Here is a 25721-nt window from a genome sequence, read left to right on the forward strand (position 1 = left end):
ATAGTGATCTAAGTTTCTATCAACATCATCACTTGGCTTAAAATCATCTGATTTATTCATGAGCTTGAGTGAAATTATCCACATATGAAAATTGTAGGAAACAGTTTGGCGATACCATCCATCCATTCCATCATTAACCAAAAATGTTTACACAGTAAAAATAAAATCTTTCTTTTTATCATAAAACTCAACTTAGACTCAATATAAATTATTTGTATGTGCAAACAAATCGGCTGTAGCTTCCAGAACTGGAGGAAATAAAATAAAGCCTTTTTGTTTCAAGTTTATGTTGTCACCTTTGGTACAATGTTGATTACCACATTTTACCGTACACAGTATGGGCAACTGGTGTGGTTCTGTAGCAGCCGCCTCGGTACTTGACCAGGTGATCTCACAAGCTTCAGACGAGGATGAGTGCTTGCTCTACAGGCTTGCCAACTACAAGAAGGGAGGCGAACTCATTGATGCCTACAATGTTGGCGGCTCTGCAGAAGTGGAACGTCTGATCAAGGATCAGTTTGGTATATTGTTGTACAACGACGGCAAAGGCCAAATGGTAAACCGTGCAGAGTACCTTCGCTGGAAGTTTCGTGATATTCATCAGGTATGCAGAGTTTACAAGATATGTTTACAAGATTTATTATGTGGTTATCATCAAGTAAAGAAATTTGTTTGGAAAAATATAAAAAAATTTTATGGTGAAGGGTTTTAATTGTCGACTATGAATACAGGGAATTTTCGTTCATGAAACCCATAGCGTGTATGTTATTGTTTATCTGTTTGTCACAGTTGGTTCAGGGCAGCATTCTTTGTACCAAAAAGGTTGCTGCTAGGTTGCAGCAATAATTGAACGCCTGGTACAATACAAACCCTCTGAGGTCTAAGAGGTCACAACAGTTGGTGGCTCAGTCGGTAGTACCACAGACTTAGAGCCCAAGGAAGCGATGTTGTGGGTTCGGATCCATGTACCCGCCACTACTTTTTATCGGTACAGTGGTACAGTTTGCATTGTACTGGGTCACCCCACGTTTTGCTGGGTAGGTTTCATGCAAAGGTCTCTGAGGCCCATGTGTCCTTCCCATGTGTGAGTCCCAAGAAAAAGAGGCTGCCAACCTCTAAAAAATACATGTTTGAAGTAACTGACAAACAAAATTTCAGGTTTGTGTTTTACAGTAGAAGAGTTTACAGTCAGTATAGTCTGCTTAAGATGAGTCTCACATTATTACACGATTCAATGTGAATTGTGGATATTTTTAGGCATGCACTGTGGATGCGATACTCCCTGGTGTGGATTAAAGTCTGCACGAGTGAGTACTATGACTATCTGCAGTACTATCCTGAAAATTAGACCAATTCGTATATACCAAGGCAAAAATTTGGTTCGGATTCCACTATAAACTGTCGGTCCCTTAGTTGCCATTAGCTGTATGGGCTATTAATTAACAGCTGTGTCTAAGGAATAAGTCGGCCTTAGTCACTATCAAGACTACAAGATCGCGCCACTCATCCTACACTCATCTCCATTCATACTTGGCTTAAAATACCTACTTTGTATGGTCACCAAATCAAATCAAATCGTCTTTATTTCATATTGTACATAAATCAGTACATGGAATGGCGTCAAAAACTATATCTAAAATTTAACATAAAGAAATCAAGTCTAATAGAAATAAAAAACACTAATTTAACATATATTCGTATAATTAATATATATTGAACAGTATTAACAGTGTTAATGATTTCACCTGGATTGCGTCAAAGGATTTTCCTTATAAAAAAAATAAAATAAAAAAAAATTCCTTCCTTTTGTACTTGTAAAAGGTAGGAATAACTTACTGCAAATAATTTTTAAATGTTATTTTTGTTTGATATACCACTTTAAGGGGACACATACCCTTTCCTTGAATGTAAATGATCAAAATTCATTGGAGGAAACCACTTTAAGCTAAACTGTTTAAAAAACCAAAAAATATAAAAAATAACACTGGCATTAAGTGTTTTATGCTTACATTTTGATAACACACTCCATTGTGATCTTATATATGAAACTGTGTCACATATCATATTGTACCTAATTAATATGCGCTGAAATGTATTTTGAACAAGTTAATCTTAGAATTTGCATGACTTCAGAAAAACACTCTCATCTATTTAACCATGGTGCTTTACGTTCCCCAAAGGTTGCATTGCCCATAGAGGCTTCGCTCAGTCCGCACGACCCCTTGGCTAAGTGGACGGACCATGAAGCCTGTTGGCAGATGCAGTATAGAGGATCTCTTGGTGAGACTTTGCTTCACGTCCTCATCATCTGTGACACCAAAGTTCACACTCGACTTGCCCGAATACTGCTCAAGTGCTTCCCTCACCTGGCGCTCGATGTCGTGGAGGGGGAAGAGTACCTCGGTAAGCACCTGGTATACTGACAAGAAAGTTTGATAGTAAATTTTAATTTAAATTTATAAAGATTATTTTGCAAGCCTTTAGTGGATTTTCTGTAAGACTTACTTTACGTTTCTAAAGTACAAGTCATCCCTAGGAGTGACTCCAAACTCTTATTGAGCGGCATATATAGATGTTACACATTTCAGAGGTTAGAGTACTGCTTGCATTCGAGTTCAGAACAAATTTACTCAAGTTAAATGCGCAAACACATATTTCATTAAAAGAAAAATATTTATAAGCAACATTGTGAATTGGTTTTAATTTTTTCATTACCATGTTTCAGGAGCGAGTGCTCTTCATCTTGCCATTGCGTACTTCAACAATGAACTCGTGCAAGACCTGGTGGAAGCTGGCGCTAATGTTAACCAAAGAGCAATAGGTACTTGTGTTAATACAATTTCTATGGTGTGTTTGTGACACTCAAGTCGTTAAATAAAACCCATGTAGTATAAATTAATGACCCCATTGAACAAATGGGATACAGGGTTACAGGGTGGACACTGCTCAGATGCAGGTTGATTATATGTGCGGGATGCGTCCAATGAGACTGCTCAGACCTCCTTGTGATGTCATACTGTATGGTATAGCTGGATGTGAAATAAATTATTCACATCAACAGTTTATCTTACATATTTTTTAAGAATTATAATTTGTTATCACAATCTGCTTCCAATACATTGAAAAATAATATAGGCCCTACCCAGTGTTGTAAGCCCTCACATGTAGAGATAAAGCTTGTAAAAATTAGAATATTTGAATATAGGTTAAGTATTATGTGTTCTATTGTCAGATCACTCATTCCCATTTTGATTTAACCATTTAGTTTTGAGACACCAACGTTAAAGAAAAAATAGTTTTACCTGTAAAAAATATTCTACCACATTTTAAAATTTTGGCTTGAATAGTTTTCTTAAAAATTGTTTGGAGAATTGACACTTTGTCACTATAAACTTATATAACCATTGATTGACTTACCCTGACCAATCAGGTAGTTTTTTCCTGCCGAGGGATCAGCAGCGCCAGCGGCCGGCACGCCACACGGACTACGAGGGACTGGCATACCTGGGGGAGTACCCGCTGTCCTGGGCAGCGTGCTGTGCCAACGAGAGTGTCTACAACTTGCTGCTGGAGAGTGACGCTCACCCAGACATGAAGGACTCCTTCGGCAACATGATATTACACATGGTGGTCGTCTGTGACAAACTGGTGGGTATTGACTGTTAGATACTGAAGTAGACATCATACCCACCCCTCAGATCCTAACCACCTCAACCTAAAGTGCCTTGATCGTGCCTGCACCTTGGAGATGCTCCAACCAACCATTTTTCTAACCCTACTACATCAACCGCCCAAGCCTCACAACCACTCAATTAATCATTCCACCAAATCAACAACAACCACAATAAACCAACCAACCACACCAACACAACCAACCTCTATCTAAATCAAGTTTTAAAATCCCTTGCTAATTTTACCTCGAAACCCTTACCCAAACAACCTTACTCTCACCAATAGTTGGTCACTTATTCGAATTATACATCATTTGTATCATACTCTGTGCTGGTTAAAGCTCCTATACTCAAGGCTGAAGAAGACAGTCTAAAACAGGCTCAAAACCTTACTGAAACATCCCAATCACGTCAGTTAGTACGAAGGAAATATTGTTTGAGAATAATTCAAGGAAGAAACTGTTTCAGGACATGTTTGGTTACGCTTTACGACACCCTCGGCTCCCAGCAAGCAACGGTATTGCTAACAACGCTGGCCTCACTCCGTTGACCCTTGCTTGTAAGCTCGGACGCGCCGAGGTGTTTCGAGAGATGTTGGAACTGAGCGCTCGTGAGTTCTGGCGCTACAGCAACATCACGTGCTCCGCTTACCCTCTCAACGCCTTGGACACCCTGCTACCTGACGGCAGAACTAGTCAGTATCAGCTGTTTATGAATATTGTAGTTTTAATGTGACTAAAATGCTTGATTACACTTAATTTACTTTCATTTGTGCTACAGCCTGTCCATGACCTAATTCATAATACACTATCATTAGTTTCTAACATTGTCCTTTTCCCTTCATCTTCTCATATTTAATTTAAGATCTTCTATATCCTGTTGTTTTCTCATTTGTTCTAATGACTGTTGGTTATTCATTACTTTCTCCTGGAGCCTATCTTCTTCCATTCTCTTCACACATCCTAATTATCTCATTCTAACAGCTTTCACAACCCTTGTGACTTCTTTTCTTTGAGTCAAAAAAGTAAGACTAAGAGGAAGATGTCAACGGGATCTAGAGAAGAACTGAAATAAAATGTGGAAAGATACTGTTTAATGTGCTATTAAAATATTTATGGCATAGGTGTACTAGATGCAAAATCAATCCTTTGAAATTTTACAGGTCGGAGTTGTGATGTGATTGACAAAAAAGAATAAAGCTGTTTCATTTTTGATCATTTCACTCAACTAACCTTGTTAGTTTCATTCCTGCATTGGAATAGGCCATAGCTAAAGGTATTTTATGTTTACTAAGTAACTCAGCTACGTTAACATTTTGCTGTTTTCAGATTGGAATTCAGCTCTGTTTATCATTTTGAATGGCACAAAGGAAGAGCACTTGGACATGCTGGATGGTGGAATCATTCAGAGGCTTCTGGAAGAGAAGTGGAAAACGTTTGCAAGAGTAAGTCTATAAGAATAACGTTAAATACAGTAGGCCTAATGTTATTTATTTGTCCCCAAGGTCATATTTGTTTGACAGAACTAAAATAAGTATATTTAACGAAATGTGGACATCTGTAACCAACATTAAATTATTAAATTGTATGCTCTGAGTTTTTACAAAATAGCTATAGATTATGATAGAAACAAATAGAAGCTATAGCTGGTATGCACTTTGGATGCGAGTTTGAAAAGTTTCCTTATATCTTGATGTCTTATTCATTTGACCTTTCTGGCTAAACATATTAAAATGCACCCTTTGAAATTGAACACTCAATGCCTAGTGGTATGAGGACTAGTTGTAGTAAGGGAAGAATTACATTTTTCATACATTTGCTTATCATGAGTGTGGAGGTTTCCTGCTATAGTCCTGATGATCTTATGTGTCTGTAGTGTCAATTCCTGAAGCCTCTGGCTATCATAGCTCTACACTTGCTGATGATGAGTGTGGAAGTTTATTATTGTCCTGATGATCTTAAGTGTCTGAAGCGTCAATTCCTGAAGCATCTGGCCATCCTAGCCCTACACTTGCTGATGATGAGTGTGGCAGTTTACTATTGTCCTGATGATCTTAAGTGTCTGTAGCGTCAATTCCTGAAGTGTCTGGCTATCCTAGCTCTACACTTGCTGATGATGAGTGTGGAAGTTTATTATTGTCCTGATGATCTTAAGTGTCTGAAGCGTCAATTCCTGAAGCATCTGGCCATCCTAGCTCTACACTTGCTGATGATGAGTGTGGCAGTTTACTATTGTCCTGATGATCTTAAGTATCTGTAGCGTCAATTCCTGAAGGTGTCTGGCTATCCTAGCTCTACACTTGCTGATGATGAGTGTGGCAGTTTTATTGTCCTATTGATCTTAAGTGTCTGTAGCGTCAGTTCCTCAAGCGTTTGGCCATCCTAGCTCTACACTTGCTGATGATGAGTGTGGCATAGTTTACCATCGTCCTGATGATCTCATGTGTCTGTAGCGTCAGTTCCTGAAGCGTCTGGCCATCTTAGCTCTACACTTATTGATGATGAGTGTGGCAGTTTACCTTCGTCCCGATGATCGTGACCAGACACTGCTCGAGGGACGAGACTTTCAAAGCTACACCCGTTATGGCTTTGAGCTCGGAACAATTGGAGGTGTCCTTTCATACATTGTTGTCCAGCAAGGAGGAGAAATTAAGAATCAAGGGTTCTTCAGCTTCCTTAAACAGCTGGTAAGATATTCCTTATTTTGTTATGAACATAAAGATTGACCGATTGTTATCGAAGTAAACCTGGAATCTATTAGATCCTTCAGTTATTTTAACTTTTACTAATACAAGTTCAGTATCAAAATACTGTAATTTACTCTAAGATTCATTAGAAACCTCTTTAGGTATATACTCTCTCAAGAAGTCCTACACTAAGATGAAATAACGGTGTTGTGTTATAATAATATTACATATCATCCATCATGTGTCTACTGCTACTCTATATGATCTTATGGAATATAGTTATCTCAGTTAAAATTTACCATAGGATTCTACCATTTAGCTAAAAAAACCTCTCTTATCAGCCACATTGCTCTTCCTTAAAATAGCTCTTAAAAAGTTTGATTTTATAATTATTCCTCATACAGACATTTTCTAATAGAAAATTGTTAATTCATCTTTAAACCATATAACTAAAAACTGTTTTTTTTCATGCAAGGCGGGAAACCCAGCCAAGACCATTTTCCTCATATCCAACCTGGGAATTCTGGCATGTATTCCCTTCCGCTTGATGGGAGACGTCCATACTGAGGAAGCCATCCTGGTCTTTTCTGTCCCGGGATCATGGTTTCTTCTCATGTTTTTTGCAGGGTATGAACGAATTGCTTTTGACTTTTTATAGAAATTTTGAGTAGGTAATTAGTAAAATATTTCATTATTGTATTTGTAATATAGCATAATGAATTTCTTTTTATCTGTGTTATAAATTTCACCATACATATACTATTGTGAAGTATAAATATGTAAAAAATTTTAGCCCGTGTTTGAGTTGACAAAGTGTGCTGTCATAAAATATTCATTGTCATACATCAACCATTTCAAGGCGCCAACCTCAGTGGCAATTCATCTGCAACTAGCATCTTGTAAACATCAACATTAACCATCGTCAAACGAAAAACTAAACGAACTATGGAATAGATGAAAAACTTGAATATTGCTTTACTACGTTCATTTTTTTAGTAACACAACTGGTTACATATGGTCCATTTATTTGGGAATTTACTTTCGTATGCAAAATCGCAAGTTGATGTGCTACGCACCCACAGATTGTGCTGATGTATATTACTGATTTCTGTCAAATACACAACTTTTCTGTTTCTGAACGACATGCTTTTAGGCGAGGTGTTATTTATTCACGTAGATTATTGTGGGCTTCATTCGCCTTTATTTTTGTCTGTGATGTCAGGGACTCGTCAAAACACACATAAACACACACACATCTATTTTACTTATTTAATACGCAAGTAGGTTTTTTGTGACAATTACTCCTCTGAAACTACTGAACCAATTGATATGTTTTTGGTGTCATTGGAAAGAGCGTAACATGAAGTTGTGCAGGAAACTGTCATTAAGTGTGCTAATTTAACAGTTTGCTACAAACATTTACTGACTTGATATTGAAATGAAATATTTTCTATTTGAATTGGGGTTGGGTAAATCTTACGATGGAAGCGGGAGAGCCTGGATAATTTGAAATACTAAAAAGAAAACTGAATTAACACTGTGCTGCATTTCTTAGTAAGTATTGATAGAGCCGATTTGCAAACTATGAAAAGATAGGAAAGTCATAGAAAACCACCAAGGAGAAGACATAGAAATAATTTTTTGTTTAAATTTATAATCGTTAGTATGGACAACCTTATGCGGCTATCAGTAAGGATATTTGTAGGAAACACTAAAAACAACATCAGCTTTTGAAAAATGATCAGATATTTTCAAGAAATGGTAATTATGTCGATCTGTTATGTACATCTTGAGTATTTCAATAATCTTTGAGTCAAATCTTTAAAAGTAATCAGAAATTATGGATGTTTCAAAATAACACCTGTAATACTTACCAATTGCTCGAATTCGAGCAACAGGGACACTAGTACAACACAAAATCGTCCACGGCATCAAAAGTCCGACGTTTCGCGGAATTAAAAAAAAGTTCCGCTTCCTCAGGGTGGAAATATAATATTTTTATCCCGCACGCGGGTCGAACGCCTAACCACGACTGCCGGATCAGCTGAGCTTGAAGGAGGACGGGCGGGGGCTGGGGTAGGTGCATTGTCCATTGTTGATAAGCCATTCACGCTCCTGACTTTGCCTCCAATCACCCCACACACGTCAAGACAGGTCTAGCCATTGGTTTGATTAAACGGGCCGAATCCATCTGTAGTACGGAAGAAATTTTTAAAACAGAACTGGAAAACATAAAAACACATCTCCACAACTGTGGATACCCTCCCTTCGTTTTTGCTAAGGCCACACTAGCGCATTCTAACAACTTGTTATTTTTTTGAAAAATATTGGTGACAGCTGGTCCATATAGATGGGATGTCGACTTCAGTATCCAATGAATAGTCAATGATATTACCTATCCTTAATATAGGATATGTCTTCACCAATACTTGTTTGAAAAGAACGCAGGTTTTTTTTCTGTAAAGGAAATATTAATAAAAAAGTAATGCTCAATCAATAAATGATACCATGGATTAAACATACTTTCTTAGTAGATTTGTCATCCTTATGGATCAGCTGAAGACAATTTTAATGTTAGTTTTGTCCGATGCCTTCAGATGCATGTTTTTGTTTACAACTTATTTCTTGTTCAATTTCAGCTTTTCAATACTAGTTTGAATAAATACTAGTTCAAATTATCCCTAAAATAAGAAACAGTTGTCGACACTAGCGCTCAGTGTCACTAACATGAACCAGACAAAAAAAACTAGCTTCAGATTTTGATTTTACAATAGGATGAAAAGTCTACTATTTAGTGTTAGTCTATGATAACAGCTGGGATATTGGTGTGGAAAAATACGTCATATAGGTTGAAACACTTAATTTATTTCTCTTTGATTTGACAGAGCCATCCGACTGACTGGGCCGTTCGTCACTATGGTGTACAGCATGATCACAGGAGACATGTTGACCTTCGGCATCATCTACTCTGTCGTTCTGTTTGGCTTCTCCCAGTCATTCTACTTCTTGTACAAGGGCTTCCCTGGGGTGAAGAACACCCTGTACAGCTCCTACCCTAGCACGTGGATGGCCCTCTTCCAGATCACCCTGGGCGATTATAATGTAAGCTCGCAAAATAATTTAGACTTAATTGCTCTGGTGGTCACAGTGAATCGTTTGTGGAAAACAGTGAGGTATTTGTGGAAATAGTGGATTTTTAGAACAGGTGACGGGACATGAGCTGTGACACGTATACAAATACAAAGACATTAAACACTTCCTCATTGCCTACCTACTATTATTTGACCAAATGTTAAATATGTTTAATCCATATCTTGAAATATGTGTCTCTATGAACTATTTACAGCCACAGTAATGAACATTGCACCAGTTATTCTACTTGAAATTAAATTTCTCGTAGTACAAAAACCATTGATTTTAAAACCAAAACTAGAATCAAAATGCGGTATTTAAATCGTTTATATTTCTTACTTTATGCTTTGATTAATATGTCAGAGAAATAGTCAAGGATTTGACAGCACTAAGTTTGTGCTAATACATCAACCAAGAGCCTTTAAAGGTGCCATGAAAACACTAACAATCAAGAAACATTACGTAACACCAATGCAAGATCCTTGAGAATAACAACAATAACAATTTAACATCGTTTAACCTCAAAATTTTGGATGGAGTTTACATATAGCATTTACCTACGACCTAGGTTAGACTTCAGCAACCATTGCCCTAAAAACCTCATTAGAATGATTGGTTGTTGTTTTATGATGGAATCTTGACAGTTTTCCAAAGATTGAACGTCAACAGGTAAACCAGTTCCAACACGACCATAACACTGAAACCGTTACAGACACCGAGGATTCCAAGGCTGAAGGCCATGAACTGTGCAAAACTGTTTATGCTCACCCGAATCGTAGAGTAGAAGCTTTTGGTTTTGAAGCCAATTTGTACGTGAGCATTACCACTCATGTTTGCCTCGACGCTGTTAGCTTCAAACTGGTACGTCAATGAGACACAATCCGGCAAGCATCCACAATCACAGTCGTAATCAGGGCACTTATAAACGCAAACTTTAGTGGATGAGTTGTATGTCGGGAAATAGTTCGAAACGCAGCCACATTTTCGTAAGGTGCAGTTAACGTAACATTCAATTTCACAGTTGTTTTCATTGTAATGTTTGAACAGAGCGAGTTCTCGTTCATGTGAATAGAAACAACCTCGCTCTTTAGGATTGTAGCTTTTGAGGTCTTTTGCAGTGTTTACCAGTTTCGGGATGATGTTTATTGTGTTGAACTCGTCTTTTTTCATTAGATGACCTAGGAAATAGTCTTGCATCAGAGGTATTTCTGCAGGATTGTGTAGTATGACGTAAGCCATGTTCCTGGGATCTAAGTAGTTACAAGTGTTCACATTCTTTTTACTCTGCCCCTGCCGCTTTGTTACGTAGTATGTCACTAAGTCGTCAAAGTCACCGTAGAGAGGCACTGTGTTGTAGCAACCGTAGTTGAACATGTTTTCGATTGTGAATTTTTTGCCCCAATACAGGTTGTCTTGAGGTTTAGGCTTTATTGGAATTGGGAGGATTGTGCTCTGCTTATAAATGTCTTCATGCCTCAGTCCATTTATGGTCGTACATGTTGCATACTTACTATTTGGAACTATAAAGTGTTGAAATCGATCTTCATCGCATCCTGTTACAGTTTCATCATCAATGTGTTTGTACTGAGTTATGTTGACATCGCAAGCTGGAAAGATTTTTTGTAATAGCCTTGAAAATTTGATTGATTCAATAGTTTGACTTTTGTCTCTCGAATAAACCTGCCAAGGTGGTTCTTTGATGATGCCATTATTCACAGTGTTGTCACACATTTGTGAGGCGATGGCCAACGTAGCATCCTCTTCTAAAGTGCATTTATCATTGAAGCCACAGCTGTGGTTTCCTTCTGTTTTGTTACAACTGAGGCAGTTTTTCAAGCCTTCCACAAAGTCAAAGTCACTTTTCAGGGCATTGGGAATACAAATTGTGACTGCAGGAAACGGAATTTCTTCTATTGTGATTAAGCTGTTTGAGAGCGTTCTAATAACAGGTGCAGATTGCCAATTCATGTATTCGTCTGCAATGTAGACGTAGCTTATTAGAAGTGCAGCTACATGAATAAAAACCCACAAGTAAGTGTGGAATGTGTGTTTTCCGTTTCTCTGTGTGAATTTCAATCCAGGCATACTCAATTGTGTCAAAATGGTTTTCAAGTAAGGGTCTGATGGTTTTATGTTAGCCAAAAGGAAATTATTTTCCATTTCTGATAGCCTTGCTGACATATTTTCTACATTTTCAGACAAATCTTTGATGTTTTTAAACAATGATGATTTTATATATTGTTGGGATGATTTACTTTTTGATTTTGGTTGAGAGAAGTTTTGACCTTGTACTGAAACAATACATTCTTCAATTGAGGATAATCTATCAGAAAGTTCTTCTATTTTCAATACTACTGTCCTAGAATCATCCATTATCTTGAGAATATTTTAGTTTTAGACACAGAAAATCATTAATAATCCATACTTGTTTAATGAAATAATATGAATAATATATAATATTGATAATAGTTTTGTTATTTAAACAATCTTCATATTTTATTTTTACTAAATATGGGTGTAATTTAATGTTTAAACTGCCTATTACTGAAATGTAACACTTAACTGTTTAAACTTCTGACACTGTACAAATGAAAATTAACTCCTAACTTTCTGGCATACCATACGCTAGGTGTGGTCTTCATCAATAAAACATTATGCAAAAACAATCTACTTTAATAACATGTTGTCACATTATTTTCTCACAATTTGATGCATTTCACAACAGTTAGCAGTGTTAATTAACCTAATTGTATATAATTATATATTTGATAGTGGCAAATGATACTAAATTAACAAGAAAACTGCTTGTTGACAAATGAACAGCTTTAACATGCGATCATAATTCAAGTAAATTAAAATAAATAAAACATTAATGTTCATTAATAAATTTGTTATAACATATTTGTTTATATTGTCTGTATACATAATTAATAATATATCTCTATTTATATACAGTAAATTAATGCATGCCTGTCCGCCTGCCCTTTATGCATTGCCAAGCCATTCATCTAATCGCCATGAAACTTACAGAAGAGGCTCTATATGGGTCCGGGGATGTTTGTATGTTTGTGTGAAATAACATTTTTGAAAACTCCATAGGATTCAATTATGCGAAGTCTAAAATCCTAATATTATTTTGGAAAGAAAGTTTGTTTTCACCTTTACTGAAAACAAAATATGTTATTAATTAAGCTTTAACAACCACCCCTGTTGGTTTACTTTCCATTTGCAATTAGATTTACCATCAAATTCCGCCAGTATCCATTGTTTATGTAAAACTATAAAGTAAATAAGTACTGTACAAAATTAACAGTTTTATTCGCCATGTTGAGTAATATTTCATGCTTTTGTGTTTGATGTACCTATTTGTTTTTATTTTTGTATAATTAAATGTCACATTTTCATACGTTGTCAAAGTGAAATATACGGTATCAGCAATCTGACACACACTTTCTCCCATAAGCTTGTCGACAATCTTTACCGTGCGTTAGCGGTGGGAGTCTATGATATTTTATAGGGAAAAATTACAAAAGTTGTAATAACTTTTTAACCGTAATTATTACAGCAATGGGGGTGGCACTATTTTGTTTGGATAGAATTATAAAGGACCATAACACATTAATTTTAATCAAACCCAGGTTTTTTCCTAAAACTTGATTTTTGTTACGGCCTATTTTCTCTCTTTTTATGGGGGAAAAACATGAGTTACAATAACTTTTGAACTGAAATTTTTACGAAAATGGGATTTGTACCATTTTGTTCAGAATGTAAAGGACTACAACATACAGAAATGGTTGATTATTTAAGAGCGCACAATTAATTGTATGTTGATTTACATTAGGGATGAGCATCGATAGGTCAACCACAACATCGATGTAAGGGTAACATCGACGTCAATCATCGATGTACAGATAACATCGTTGCAAAAACATCAATGTTTTTGGGACTAAAGCATGGATTTTTTTTCAGTTTATCGTCTGCTTTTTGTGATAGTAATGGAAAACATTGATATCTTAATACTTGGCCAAAAACATCGATATCATCCCTAATTTACATTACAGAATTTAAAGTTTATATGTTGACTTAAATCCAGTATGCAGGCTTAATTAATTAATTAATTAATTATTAGTATGTTGTTACTATGTTGTGCTCATTGCACAAGTCATAGTTTATTGTATGTTTGATTTTGTATTTCAGTATGCTGAGTTGGCCAACACCACCTACCCAGCTCTCACCAAGGCAGTGTTCCTTATCTTCATGGTATTGGTGCCGATCTTGCTGCTCAACATGTTGATTGCTATGATGGGCAACACGTACGCTCACGTTATTGAGCAGAGTGAGAAGGAATGGGTGAAACAGGTATCTCTCATAACTACAGGGTTTCATCATAGAAATATATCTTGTTTTGTTTTAAAGTCAAATGAGTAAGTTTTGATTAGACCACATTGAAAAATTAGAAGGAAAACTAAACCTTGAATACCTAATGCTAATGGAAAGCCAAGTGGCTGAAGCATTTTTTTAGGAGTTAAGCATTTAGCAAGCTTATCCGAGAAAGTTAGAGTCCAAGTGCCGATAGATACACAATGCAAAAGTCAGATAACATAACACTGATATTTCGTTCTAATATAGCACTTCTTCAGAGAACAGATTGAAGAGAAGTCTGCTGTTTTGTCTTGAAGAGAAGTCTTGACTGTTTATTAAATGTTAAAGTGCTGTGTTTCTGTGTTCATTTGCGTTATTTTACACCAACATGAGTTAAGTAAAAGCCTTAAAATGAGAATAAAGATTTGGCGTGCTAAATAACTTTAAATCCCCAAAATAGAACCATCTTTGTGCAAACTAAATTTTCTCTTTTTACAACTATTTTGCAATAAAACACCTTGTTATATACCTTGTTGTTGTTGTGTTGTGTTTACCTTGTTATTATTGTTTGCCTTGTTATTGTTGTCTTGTGTAAATACCTTGTTATTATATTACTGTTGGCTCACTACTTTTACCACTTAAAGTTTGTTAAACTTATCTGAAAATTTAATCATAAACTAATTTTTAACATCTGTATCCACGTTTGCCGCAGTGGGCGAAGATCGTGGTGTCCCTGGAGCGTGCAGTGAACCAGTCCGACTGTCAGCAGTACTTGCAGGAGTACAGCATCAAGCTGGGTCCAGGGGACGACCCATCGACGGAGCAGCGAGGCGTCATGGTCATCAAGAGCAAGAGCAAGACCAGGGCCAAACAGCGTAAGGGAGCATTGTCCAACTGGAAGGTGAGGTTGAGGACACTGTTACATTGATCTTACACAGTTTTCAATTACAAGGGGTGTTTTTACAAGCGGCTACAGCCGGTGGATATCCTATAATGAGTCACTGCTATTCCTGTTTTAAGAGATTTTTTTAGGGTTTTTTTTCCATTTGCTTTGAATATTTCATAAGAGAACGAACCAGTCTTTTGTTTGTGTCTTAGATGTTAGGTGTGGACTTATTGACTGCGGCTAAACTGACTAGATCCTGATTCCATTTGGACTTGGTACATATTGAGTACTAATCAGGAAAGAGGTATGTGTACATACAGAAAACATAAATGAAGAATTTGTCGTTTTTTTATAGAAAAGAATTTGAATTTGATTCCTTCAGACTCCCATCTTAAACCCGAGTGTCAAGCTTAGCAATCAGCAACCAGAAATATGTGAAGGAATACTTAAATCAATTGATAAGTTGTTTATTTGTACGGGGAAGACAATCCTCCAAGAATTTTGACTAAATTCTCCAAGAATTCACATTGGGCTGAGTTTAGAAACTGTCTACAAACTTAGGAATAGTCTTTGTCATGTATAGCAGAACATCCTTCTTTTTCAACTCTTTGATAGATGCATTGAAAATTGGTATTGTATCTTGCTTTCTATAGAGTTCAACAAAGAAGTACTCACGAATTAAGAAATAAATAATTTATCCCTACAAATATAACAATTTATTCAAATTCAAAAAAAACTTAGATTTATTAAGCCAGAAAAGCACATGCTCATGGGATATATTTTCAGAGGGTTGGAAAAGTAACCATAAATGAACTTCGTAAACGAGGAATGACGGGAGAACAACTCCGGAGGATCATGTGGGGACGAGCTTCCATCAGCACACCTCAGAAGATATCAAAGAAAAAGAAACTGGCTCCTTACGAGTGAGTTTTGTTCATTCTAATTTCCCTTTCAATCCGAACAGGTTATATGACAAACAAATTAAAAGTAATTTTTCAGTTGCACTGCTTCACTAACTCACAGCTTCATTATATTCTTAACCAGTAACATCCATTTGTTCAACATTCAGCCTTTCATTTTCTAGTTACATGATTATTAATCTGTCCCTTGTGAGGTGCGGCTGGTGTAGTGGCTAGAGCTGCAGATTTCTGCCCTGGAGGCTTTGAATCCAATTCTGGAGGGTATGATTCAAATCCAGCCAGTTACCAACCACTTTTAGCGATGTTATATGGCTTTGATAAGGTGGTTTGAAGTCCACTTTTGGTTTACCTGTTTAAAATAAAGGACTGATCTCTTAGGAATAGAGGACTTTTTCTGTTTTGAAGAACTCCATCGACCAAAAGCCATAACACATATTTTTCAATGTTACCACTAAATTCACAATATCAATTACAATTACATCAAGTGCTTCAGAAAATATCCACTTCATCAAACTCTATGAGATGAAATTAAAGGCATAACTCAAACCCATAGCATTAATTCCTTCTCCGCTAATTTATTTTTGAATCTATTATTAACAATTCTACATACACATCCGTATGATGTTATACTTGTCAACAATTGTCACGTTTTACTGTGCAGGAGTAACCCGTTAGCAGACTTTATGACGGATATGGTGCCTGCAGTGGAGGAGAAACCAGCAGCGCCTGCAGCTCTGGGCGGAGGCTTTGATGCCCTCACTGCTGCTCTGGACGTCATGGCGTTCACCAACGACCTTGACATCACTGTTCCTACTGCTTACTCCGTGGGTGGTATGATCTGACACATGCAATGACAAACAAACTCTTTGTAACATCTGGTAAAGACAGTTAAATTGCTGAAAAATCCCTCTGGAGAGGATTGGCTGTTGACTTTCCAATAAGGAAACACCTTGGAACCACAAGGTGTTCAAGCTGACCAATGCAGATTCAAGCAACAGATGTGGAATCTGCTGAACACTTGTGAACTCTCGCTCTAGACCAGAGAAGGTTGAAATTCCTAGGAAAGACGACTATGATGTTAAGGAAATAAAAGACATGGGTGTTTTACATCTGTTCCAAAAGCCTGGCCAAAAGGCTGATGGACTGAATCTAAGTATACAAAAAGGTCAAAATAGCTAGAGTTGGCTAGTTGAATGTATAACTTAGTTAGTTTATTGGTCTTGTTAATTGATTAAGACTACTCTTAGTATCGATTACGGTTGCAATGTACCCGCACTTGGCAATATAGTACAGGTAAAATAGTTCAAAAACACTCCATATATACAACAAAATTTGTACATTAATGAAATTTCACCTGTAAGTTACTAATAATATAAGAAATGAAGATCCGATGAGTCCCCAAAATTTTGGGCGTCCTAAGGCCCTTTGTGTCTGAATAATTTTGTTTTTACGTTTAAGGTCGAGTGAGGTGTGGTTTTTGATGGTTTTAGTTATTTTAAATCGATTGGGACTAGTTTTAAGTATATTAAACCATTCCATACAGGGTGTTTCGAAATATTATTACTTTTTACAATATTTAAAGATTTATTCATAAAGTAATAAAATTAGTTACCTCCATGCTCTATATAAAAGGGGATTATTGAAAATAACTTTAATTCTTTACGATATAAGAGGGAAGGATCAAAAGGAGTAATAGAAAATATTAAATACCCCTGTCACTGCAAACCTGCAGACTAAGCGAATTTTCATTCCTAATTAAATCTAAAATAGCATTGAGTTTAATGAATACTTAGGTTTGCTGCTACAAGGAGGCTAATAAAGTTTGTTTATAGTAAAATATTAATAGCCTAGTATAAAACAAATAAATTTGACAAGTTTTATTAAGACATATCTATAAACAAACAAACAATCATTTATACTATTCTCCTTAAGAACAACATGGAATTTTAAATTTACAATTTTTGAATTTCATTCGTAACTAATACACTTACAAAACACGTTAATATACTAAATTATTTGTTTTCTTAAAGCTCTTTAAAATGCTCTAGAGAAAAAATGGGAAACGTTGTGTTTTGAGGGTCAAAGATTACAAATTTTTACCACATAAAACCCTGTTCCATGGACCGATTATGCCGGTTTTGTTAAAATTTAACCAAAATTACTTGAGCTATCATATTTACGGACACATGTATAACATGGATATATTATATATATGTATATAAACACATATATAATATTTTGAGTGGATGGTGCTTTAGGCTTCTGGGGGCATCGAAATAAAAACGTAAATCGGTTTCGGGTCTATGTTTTACCATAAGACCTTCGGTAATAGCTTATTTCCTATTTGGGAAGTTAAAGGGGGATAAGTTATCCCCATTAAGGAGGGTTAGGTTATATGGTGGGTAAAAGGGTATATATTAAGTTTTACACTATAACATAATAACATAGGTTACTACGCAAAAATTTCAACTTTTAAGTTGGTGTGAATAATCTTTCAATGTGTTTTTTATGCAAATCTATTACGACCAATTTCAAATTGATATGTTTCTTAGGTAGTTATTTAAGTTATTTTTTTTACATTTATTACAAGTTAAAACAATTAGGCTATTGTATTTGTATACAACCTTACATTAAATATTAAAATGACTTAAACTAAAAATTTACTTAAACTAAAGCTATTTTTCTACAATTTCCGTAGTATCTCTCTTTACAATTTCATCATCACAATAATTATTCTCGGGCGACTCATTAGCAATTTTATTATTCTTAGCAACTTGTCCATCTTTACTGATTTTGTCCAAGTTGGTGTTCAAGCAGGATTCCCCTTTACAAGCCTTGCATATTGCAGAACAGGCAACACCAATCTTAAAGCACGAACAATGTGGTGCAAAAACACCTTTCATACATACTGACGTTTGCAACTGGTATCTTAAGTTCCTCAAAATTATTTTTAATCAATACAAATACGGTTGTCTTTGATGGTTATGACGACCAGGACAGCACTAAGACATCAGAGCAGCATCGTCGGTACAAACATTTTTGTCCTGAACAATGGGAATGAGGTTTATGGGGTAAAAATTTAGTTTTCTCATTTACTGTACCCTCAAAACACAAAGTTTCTAAATTTTTCTCTAGAACATTTTAAATTGCTTAAAAACAAATAATTTAGTATATTAATGTGTTTTTGTATGGTTATTAGTTACGGATAAAAATACTAAAATTGTAAATTTAAAATTCCAATGTTATTCTTACGTAGAATAGTGTAAAATTATTTTGTTTGTTTTTTAATAGATATATCTTGATCAAACTTGTCAATTTTAGTCAGTTTTATACTAGGCTATTAATATTTTACTATAAACACACTTTATTAGCCTCCTTGTAGCAGCAAACCTAGGTAATCAAACGCAATGCTATTTTAGATGTAATTGAAAAACAAGTAAGTAAAACGGAAATTCGCTAGGTCTGCAGGTTTGCTGTGACGGGGGTATTTAATATTTTCTATTACTCCTTTTGATCCTTCCCTCTTATATCGTAAAGAATTAAAGTTATTTTCAATAATCCCCTTTTATATAGAGCATGGAGGTAACTAATTTTATTACTTTATGAATGAATGTTTAAATATCGTAAAAATTAATAATATTTTGAAACACCCTGTATGGAGTGGTTTAATACACTTAAAACTAGTCTCAATCGACTTAAAATAACTAAAACTATCGAAAACCACACCTCAATCGACCTTTAACATAAAAACAAAATTATTCAGGAACAAGGGCCCTTCGGAACAGAAAGGGATCCAAAAAGGGCCTTAGGACGCCCGAAATTTTGGGGACTCATTGGATTTTCATTTCTCATACTATTAGTAACTCACAGGTGAAATTTCATGAATGTACAAATTTTGTTGTTTATAAAACCCTATTTTACCTGTACTAATAGTCTAAGAAAATTCTGTTAGCAGTATTGTACTGTAAATGGTAAAGATTCCTTACAGCAACTACTTTTTGTCAATTACCACTTTGCCGTTGGGCCCTCATAGAAAAATGTTCAACTAATTATCTTTTTGGAGAAACAATTTCTTCCTTATTTTATTTTTGATCCATGTATTTAATTTATATGTTAGGTTAAACTGCAAAAGCAACAACATGTCTCGATTCCCACAAATAAGGAAAACATGTTTCTTCTTTAATGTCTGAGTAGACAAGTGTTCGGTTGTATTTTCTTTTTTTAGCTTAAGTTATTTAATACAATTCACATTTTTGTGCTAGATGGCGGACCTCCGGCAGAAGATCCGTTCTTGGAGCTGTTCTTGACAGCTGAGCAAGAGGCCATCGACGCTGCTCATCTGGCAGCATTAGCAGAGAAGGCAGTGGCTGCGGCAATCACGGTAATGTATTGTGAGATTAAAATTCCCGGCACACCCACAACACATGGGCCACATTGGTTTTGACCGCTTTCTCTAAAAGCGTTTAAGTTTAAGTTCGTCCTCCTCTAATTCCTCCAGTAAAAATGCCAACAGCGTAGACAGCAAAGAAAAATAAATTAAACAAAAAAAAACACAACGATCAACACATTATCAAAACAAATGTGATGGAGGACCTTTTACCGTACTTCTTCATTTGCAAAAAAGTTGTATGGAATAAAGCTATGTAATGTTTTTCAAAGGCAAAAGTACAATAGGGGAAACTACTTTGATTCTAGTATTAAGAATTCCAACCATTGAATAATATAAGTGAAATAATAATTCCAGGAGCCAGTACCAGTTAAGGCACCTGAACCCCCTCCAGTAGACCCTGTGTTGCTGGAGGCTCAGGCTACGTTGGAACAAGCTGCGGCCCTGGAGCCCAGCGACAGCGACGGACTAGGAGGTATGCTACAATAATACCATGAAACTTGTAGGTTTCACATTATTTTTTGTCTTTATAATGAATAAAAAGTATTTCTTTTCTTTTAAGTGAGGCTAGTTACTTACCAAGAATACTCCCATTGCATCAAAACTGTCAGTGGCGTAGAAGTAATTTTCTAAAAAGTACGTAACGCTCACCATTTCTTGGAGAAAACATGGGTCGTCAGTGTATTAGGGTTTTGGAAAAAGTAGAGAGGGAATGCTGTTTGCGCTCCACTATACCACAGAAACCTGCACACTATGTAAATTCTAGTTCATTTATCGGGTTTTTATTCAAACAGGTTATAATGATAAAAGGAAATCGAGTCCTAGATTGACGTCCATTATAAGTGGTGTTGGGTAGATGAGTACTACAATGGTTGAATCACTCAACTAAACAATTGTCTATGTAGTTTTGAAATTTAATTTTGAAAAATATTACCATACATTTTTAAAACTTCAGCAGTGAATTGAATGAATGTGAATTGATTAAAATCTTAAGATTTTCCTACTGCAAGAGTTACTGATGACCACCTGAATCACGTTTAACAGCGACTCTTTAGAGAATCTATTTCACATGAGTAGATGAGTTACGTACAAAATTCTGTATTTTGTTTGCTATTAAAGTTTTATCTCAAAGAAAACATACATTGATTGTTTGCTCTCTCAACAAATTTAAGATTTTGAGTTTCCACACACCAGATGGACCGCTGCTCGGGCGAGGTTCTCGTGTGAAGCGTGTCAGGTCGGCTCATCAGCGGGCGGCCACTGCTCAGTCTTCTGATCGCCAGCTGTTATTCCGTCGTCACCAAGGCAGCGACTCAAGTTCCAACACCAGCAGCGTAGACTACGACCTTGTGCCTGCGTCTTTGCTACGGCTTACATCACCTCCACAGGGCAAACCTGTTAAAGCTCCTCGCAGCGTATCTGCTCAGCCCACCAAGCCGAGACCAAGACCTAAGACCGCTCGGGCAAACAGGTCAGTTCTTGGTAGAAATTAATTCTACACAAAGTAAGAGTTTAGTTGAGGAAGATGTCTTATTTCTTCACAGTAGCTTTGTTTCTGACCAAGATCAGCGGTTTTCTTTACTACAATTATTTAAAGCACACTTATCAAGGAGAGCTGGGGCCCAGTTTTGGATTTTTTTGTCAGCATCAATCTATAACAAGGAAATTTTGAACAATGAAGTCTTAAACTCACAAGGAAAATGTATCTCTTAACCCCTAAAATGGTTGAGAACTGGGGGACCAAACTTGCATTTTTCAAATCAAATCAAAATATCCTTTATTCATTTAAGTACAATTGTACAGGAATAGAGTCAGATCTTACAAAATAAAATGTTTTCCATTTAAGAACTAAAAATAAGACAGAATATCTATTTTATTTGTTCTCCCAAAACTCTTCAAGAGAATAAGGGGCAATTTTAATCAAATACTGTTTCAGACAATTTTTAAACTTTTTTGTATCATTTTCAGTTAGAAGTATTTTTGGAAGATGGGACATAAATTTATTTCCTGCGAATTTTGTTTTCTTTTTATAAAATTCTAGATTGTGTCTATCAATTTGAGATTGAGAACGAGTGTTATAATTATGACTAATTTTGTTTGATACCTGAGTTTTTGTAATATTTTTTGGATAAATAATAGTTTCCAAGATATATAGTCCATGAACAGTTAGTATTCCAAGATCGGTAAAAATATGTTTTACCGAATCTTTCCTTTTCAAATTAAACATTGCCCTAATTGCCCTTTTCTGGTACGATAGAATCCGTTTTAAGTTTTTTGATGTAGTTGCTCCATATATACTGATTCCATAAGCTAAATTAGAATGAACTAAGGCATAATATATTGATATTAATGTTTTTAAGCTGCAAACTTTATACATTTGTCATTTGTCTTAAAGCAGATACTCCTGAAGACATTTTTTTGATAACATGATCAACATGTTTGTCCCAGGCTAGATTTTTATCAATTATTAAACCAAGAAATTTTGTATGTTCTACCAGTTGTAATTTATAATCTTCTAAGATTATGTCTGGATTTAATTTGTTTTTGTTTTGTTTTGTAGAAAATGATACAAAATTAGATTTTTCAGGGTTTAAAAGAAGGTTTTTGCTATCTAAGAATTTTCTTATGATGGAGAGACTGACCAATGATGATGCCTCAATACTTTCTTTTGAATTTCCACAAATGGTAATATTAGTATCATCAGCATACAAACAGGCCGCCCCGCCCACAGGCATCAAGTCAGGCAGACCCCTCAAGTATATTAGCAACAAGAGGGGCCCCAACACCGACCCCTGCGGAACTCCATGGCGGGCCATCTGCATCTGTGAATTAAACTTTTGGATGTAATTATATTTACTTGAGAAATCTGATTTATAATGTTCTATCTCAACATATTGTTGCCTAAGAAATAGGTAGGATCTAAACCAATTTAATTCTTTGTCATGAATACCTAATTTTGATAAAGTGTCAATAAGATTTTCATGCGATACACTATCAAATGCCCTTGTTAAATCAAGAAAAATGCCAATTACTTTTTCTCTCTTATCCACTGCATTTATTATACTTTCAATAAATTCAATAACTGCAGTGACTGTCGATTTGCCTGCTTGAAATCCATGTTGTTCTGAATCCATTAAGTTATGTTCATTTAAAAAATCCATCAATTGTATAAAAACAACTTTTTCTAAGATTTTTGAAAAAACTGGAAGAAGTGAAATTGGTCGTTAACAGGAAACATCGTTTGGTTCCCCTTTTTTGAAAACTGGAATAATTTTTGCTATTTTGAGTTTATTAGGAAAAATGCCTGAAATGAGAGAAGAATTTACTATATGTAAAAGAGGTTTTAAAATAGCAGGAAGAACTTTTTTAACAGTAATAATTGAAACATCATCATAGCCAGTAGAATATTTGTTTTCAAAAGATAATATTAATTTTTCAAGATCTTTCTCATCAATTTGCTTGAATTTGAATTTATTAATGGAAATTAAATGCTGAGAATGCACCACACTATCTTTTCCTTGAAGAATTTTAGGAAGAACAGAATTATCAACCACAGACACAAAGAAATCATTGAAACTATTACTGACCTGGAGAGGGTCAGTAATAAATATACCATCTCTCAAAATATCAATGTTACATTTTGAAACCTTTTTGTTGTTTACCTCTGAGTTAATTAATTTCCAAGTTTGTTTTGCTTTATTCTTTGCATTATTTACTTTTCTATCAAAAAAAATTTTTTTTTCCTTGTCAATGCATTGCTTTAGTTCAGCTTTCAACTTTTTAATGGTTACCTTAAGACTTTCATTCTTACTTAATCTAAATAAAATTTCTAATTCTTTAATCTGTTTTGCACCCAAGTTGGAGAAGCTAACCGCTTGACTACCAAAATATACCTAAATTATCGTTTATATTTTCTTCTGAAGGATGTTTAATATCTGAAAAGTGGTAACTGAATGTGCTGGGAGGTCAACTGAGTGACTAAGTTTAGCCAATGAATACTAAACGTATAAGAAACGCAATGCCTTTGAAAATGATTCAGTCTGGTAAAAATTCAAATTTCGGATAGTTCCCGCAGCGGCCGCTAGGTATAATATCGGGAGCGCGCGGCCAAGTCAGCTGACTGAGATCGAGATCCAAGTGAGACAAAGAATCGGCTTAAAGAGAGAGACAAGGTAGCGTGGCTGCTGTGCGAGCGATCGTAGCAGCGGCAAAATTTCAGTCTATTCTCTATCAGCATTTAGCTTCTTAAAGGGTTTGTATTCATTGGTTTAGCTGCTGACACTAGGGCATTGATACCCTAGGTATGCCTGATTAGTGATTGCTAAAGAAACAATTTATCAAAATTTGTTGTGCTCAATTAGTGAATAGCAATATTGGAAGCCCTTTTCTTGTTTGCATTGTACAACCAATCAGACCTTATACCTGTGGATGTCTGCAGGGTAGCACCATCGCTGGATGTCTCAAGTAGACGAGGGGCGTCGGCTACAACAGCTGTGCCCACCCCTCCCCCTCAGTCCCCCCCTGACCCTCTGGAGCCATGGAGTACTAGAGGCATCACCAACATGAACACCATCCTAGCCTGGCCTCAGACTGAGGAGGATAACAGCCTGTAGCTGACCCTGCATCAACTTGTATGTGTCGTTCTAGCATAGTTATTATTCATTTTTTTGACAAACTTTGAGTATTATTTTGCAAAACTTTAAAATGACAAGAGGATGGTATGGTAATTTTTTTTTAGTTATATAGCTTTCGTCAATTTCAATTTGTTGGACCCCTTCAGTATTGAAAGAATTATTTGTTATGAATACTATACTTTTGCTAATTTTAAGATCAAATGAATCAGTAATGGTTATTAAGGTGGCACAATGTTATAATTATATAGTAACTTTCAGTACTAAAAAACGATCTAACACATTATTGATGACTATCCAAATATTTATTTGCTTTCCTGTTTAACCTCACCTGAAAGTCAACCCAACTGTTTTATAAGAAAATGTGTTGTGTATTTTTGAGGTGTCCATGTATACTATCTGGTTTGTGTTTTAGTAAGGGGTTAAAAAGTTAAACATAAAGCTTTAATTAAAAAAAGTTTAGTTAAACCGATTGGCAATTTGTTTATTCATTTACTTACATGCATTAATTAGATATAAATTACCCCACATACAATATTTAACAAGGTCAAGTTATAGTTCAAAAACATATCCTCTTACTAGCTGTACCCGCGGGCTTTGCCCCATTTAACTTCATAAGTGAGCTCGTTCGCATGGCTCAATCACGTCCTGGTTGAAGTTCGTTCGCTACGCTCACTCACCTTTTGGTTACAAATTAGCTGTTGTCATAAATGTAAAAGAAATAATAGTGCTGCACCCTGTTGGTAATCCTTGTAACTTTAATGCTATTGAACATCATAGAACAGAACCAACTTGTTTAATTGAAACAGCGGTTAAGATTCATTAATTCCATTTAAATATGAGTACTCATAAGGTTAACATGGGAAACTCCAGAGCCACTGGGGCGGAGCCCAGAGGTCGGAGGGTAAAATCCTTTCTTAGTGAGCGTCTACTACCCAAAAGGAAGATGCCTGCTAAGTTTGGTTCCTAGGTCTTATGATGGTTTCTGAGATTTCGTGATGAGTGAGTGAATGGTATTTGAGCTTTATATATATAGATAGGTAATC

The 25721-nt window shown here is 35.7% G+C and overlaps 1 protein-coding gene across 1 annotated transcript; it reads left to right on the forward strand.

The window, feature by feature from the left end:
* The first annotated feature begins 337 nt into the window (after positions 1–337).
* On the forward strand, positions 338–25051 carry LOC128993497 (transient receptor potential cation channel subfamily V member 6). Its single transcript, XM_054417445.1, has 17 exons — positions 338–604; positions 2181–2403; positions 2726–2821; positions 3431–3648; positions 4140–4365; positions 5000–5115; positions 6124–6357; positions 6833–6984; positions 9243–9459; positions 13687–13848; positions 14564–14752; positions 15524–15660; positions 16319–16488; positions 19920–20038; positions 20402–20519; positions 21239–21515; positions 24483–25051. The coding sequence occupies exons 1-17, from the start codon at positions 338–340 to the stop codon at positions 24655–24657; spliced, it is 3096 nt and encodes a 1031-aa protein (XP_054273420.1). The 3' UTR covers positions 24658–25051.
* Positions 25052–25721: the final 670 nt, after the last annotated feature.

Source organism: Macrosteles quadrilineatus, unplaced genomic scaffold (assembly GCF_028750875.1).
Source record: "Macrosteles quadrilineatus isolate MER2022 unplaced genomic scaffold, UCM_ALF_1.0 Scaffold_4__1_contigs__length_99947679, whole genome shotgun sequence".
In the NCBI taxonomy this organism is placed as follows: domain Eukaryota; kingdom Metazoa; phylum Arthropoda; class Insecta; order Hemiptera; family Cicadellidae; genus Macrosteles; species Macrosteles quadrilineatus.